At 35.8% G+C, this 3276-nt stretch overlaps 1 protein-coding gene across 1 annotated transcript; it reads left to right on the forward strand.

The window, feature by feature from the left end:
- Window positions 1-245: 245 nt before the first annotated feature.
- Window positions 246-1507, forward strand: LOC128996515 (pre-mRNA-splicing factor 38A). Its single transcript, XM_054421894.1, has one exon. It carries the CDS (start codon window positions 295-297, stop codon window positions 1429-1431), a length of 1137 nt encoding a protein of 378 aa, XP_054277869.1. The 5' UTR covers window positions 246-294; the 3' UTR covers window positions 1432-1507.
- Window positions 1508-3276: the final 1769 nt, after the last annotated feature.

Consider the following 3276-nt stretch of genomic DNA (forward strand, 5'->3'; position numbering starts at 1 on the left):
TATTAAATAATCGAATTCTTGGCACAGTCACAACACATACGGGTTCGGATGGCTTCCCCTATTTAGGCATAGACAAACTGTTTTGTGTATAATCTTTAGCTCAAGTACTTCCTCATGCAATTCCTAATCTACCTGCGCGACGGGATAGACAAGAAAAAAATGAAGTTCTTGTTCTTCTACTTCTCATATCCAATAACCAAACATATAACCTCAAAGTGTGTTTACTTCTTTTTTGTTATTCTATTGCTATTCGATACTTCTATCCAACATCCAACCAAAATCTAATCTATCAAAATGGCGAATCGTACGGTAAAAGATGCGAAGTCAGTACGCGGTACTAATCCTCAATATTTGATAGAAAAAATTATTAGATCGAGAATTTATGATAGTAAATACTGGAAAGAAGAATGTTTTGCTTTATCAGCCGAACTTGTTGTGGACAAAGCTATGGAGCTACGGTTTATTGGAGGAGTCTTTGGTGGCAACATCAAACCTACTCCGTTCTTATGCCTAACTTTGAAAATGCTACAGATTCAACCAGAAAAGGATATTATCGTTGAATTCTTGAAAAACGAAGACTTCAAATATGTACGTGCACTCGGAGCTTTTTATATGAGGTTAGTAGGAACTTCTATTGACTGTTATAAATATTTGGAACCCCTGTATAACGACAGCAGGAAGTTGAGGCGTCAGAATAGGCAAGGACAGTTTGAGTTGGTACACATGGATGAATTTATTGACGAGTTGTTAACACAAGAAAGAGTCTGTGACGTAATTTTGCCTAGAATTCAAAAGCGACATGTCCTTGAAGAAAACAATGAGATTGAAACAAAAGTGTCTGCCCTTGATGATGATTTAGAAGATGGCATGGAAACATCTGGAGATGAAGAAGAGGAGGAGCCAGAACCCGTACCTGATAAGTATGCCCTTACTCCTGCAGACACTCATAGGTCTAAGAAGAGAGAGGAGAAAAGATCGCCAGTAAGACGCGGGAGATCAGCAGACAGAGAAAATGCTAAAGAACGTGACAGGAGGCACAGAGAAAAAGACAGAGATCGTGACCGTGACAGGGGTAAACCTGAAAAGGAGAGACATAGGGATCGTGAAAGGAGTCGTAGCAGAGAAAAAGATAGACGTCATCGGTCAAAGACTCCTGTCAGGTCAAGCCATAGGGACAAGGAAAGAGATAGGGAAAGAGAGCGTGACAAAAAGTCAAGAAGAGAGAGAGAAGAGAGGGTATACGATCGAGATCCAGAGAGAAACTTTGACAGAGATTACGAAAGAGGTTATGATAGAGATCATGATAGAGGACATGAAAGAGATCATGATCGAGGCCATGAAAGAGAATATGATAGAGGCTATGATCGGGAATATGAACGTGATTCAAAGCGCAAAGAGAGGGACCGTGACCGAGACAGGCTTAGATATTAAAGTTTTTCATTTTGTGTGTGTACATAGTTTGATGTGGATTCTTTTATAAATGTCATTAAACCGCAAGTAAATTTAGGCTAATAATTATTTATTTATTTAGGTACCTTAAGCTCAGTAACCTAATTATAGTCCTCGCCACCCTAACTTGAGACAGCCCAAAGCCGCAAGCCCTATATGTAGGCCTAGTGCGGCCTTGGGCTGCCTCAAGCTAGGGTGGCGAGGACTATAGTAACTTAGCCTTATGTAAGTTTTAATAAGTAGGGTGCTATAGGTGAATCAGTGGAGCTGATAGGAATTTCAAATTATTGAATCAGATTTAAGCCCCAAAACTGGGGATATTGACCTAGATGTAACTTAGGCCTACCTATTTAAAATACAGTAATCCACCTAGGCTGTTAGCGGTGTCAAATGTTAAAATCAAGATGCTAGACATAGGTACGGTAATACTGAACTTATACTACTTATGTTTTATTGCATTTTTTGCCTTATCTACCTAAATCAGACTATTTTAAAAGCACTTTTTACCATTTGCGCTTTTGGGGGAAATGAATTTAACTTATTTCACCCTGAAAAAGGTGTTTGAAAATGAAGAAAAATGCTAGAAATTGGCGATTTTATACGCATGAAAATTTTTTTGGGTACAGTTTCATAACTGGACTAGCTTATCCTAATATCGATTGAAACTATCAAATTTAAAATATTGTTTAATAATCGATATAGGCCTATTTATAAGGTAACCTAAGTAAGTTATCAGTTTTAAAATTATGTTTACTGTCATAGCCTTAGAACCTAACCAACCAAACCTGCTGATAGTGAAAACATCGAATGAAGGTATACTAATAATCGGTACCGGTAGCCTATTTAGCATAGCTAAGTTAAGAAACTGTACCCAACTTCTTTTTACTTTGTGTCAATACCGTAACTTAATACTAGGCCTAACCTAACCTTAACATAACCAGGGTTTACCCAAAATCTGTCATTTTGGCTCATTGTTAACCTAAGCATGGGCTAGGTTAGGTAATAGGTGTACTACATTAGGCCTGACATTAACTTATCACTTGAACTTAAATATTTTTACAAAAAAAAAAAAACAATTACAGAACTTTGATATCCAAATCCATTGTAAATAGCTTGATATCAATTGTTACAGTAATTCTGGAAGTTTTGGTTTTTGATTTGGCTAAGTTTGGTTATCGATCGAATCAATAGGCCTACTTTAACCAACTTATGTTTTCATAATATAAGTTAAGGGCACTTGATATCAAAGTTTTGCTGAACAAATTTAACCACACAGGCACCAATAAGCTTAACCCTCCGAGTGTCCCTTGTTTTGGCCTTAATGTCTGCCTATTTTTTGCTCATTTGCAAGGTTTTATTAAAACGGATCCGAGAAGCTTAAAAACAATGTTAATTATACTGTTCTATATACCATTTTGTTTGGAAAATCATGGGCTTCAATATTATACATAAAACATAAGGAACATTTGTTTAAAAAAAAATTTTTAGGTAAAAAAAATATTTTGGAAAATGTTCAAAAAAAAAAAATAAGTTCGCGCTCAATGAAATTGTATAAATTATAGGCCTATAAATATTTGAAAATAGCCACTTTGTTCTAAATTTTATGAGGATTACAAATATATAATAATATAAGGAAGTAGATTTGCAAATAAATAAGTTATGGGCAAAAAACAGATTTCAGTACATAGCGTTTAGCTAAGAATGCATAGCCTAACCATAGCTAGGAATCTGGCTGATAATTTACATCAATATCACTACCTACTTCTTCAGGATCATCAACCAGCCCTTCAAAATCACTTAAATCTTCTTATAATGCACCACGTATAT

This window comes from Macrosteles quadrilineatus, unplaced genomic scaffold (assembly GCF_028750875.1).
Source record: "Macrosteles quadrilineatus isolate MER2022 unplaced genomic scaffold, UCM_ALF_1.0 Scaffold_6__1_contigs__length_79288215, whole genome shotgun sequence".
NCBI lineage: Eukaryota > Metazoa > Arthropoda > Insecta > Hemiptera > Cicadellidae > Macrosteles > Macrosteles quadrilineatus.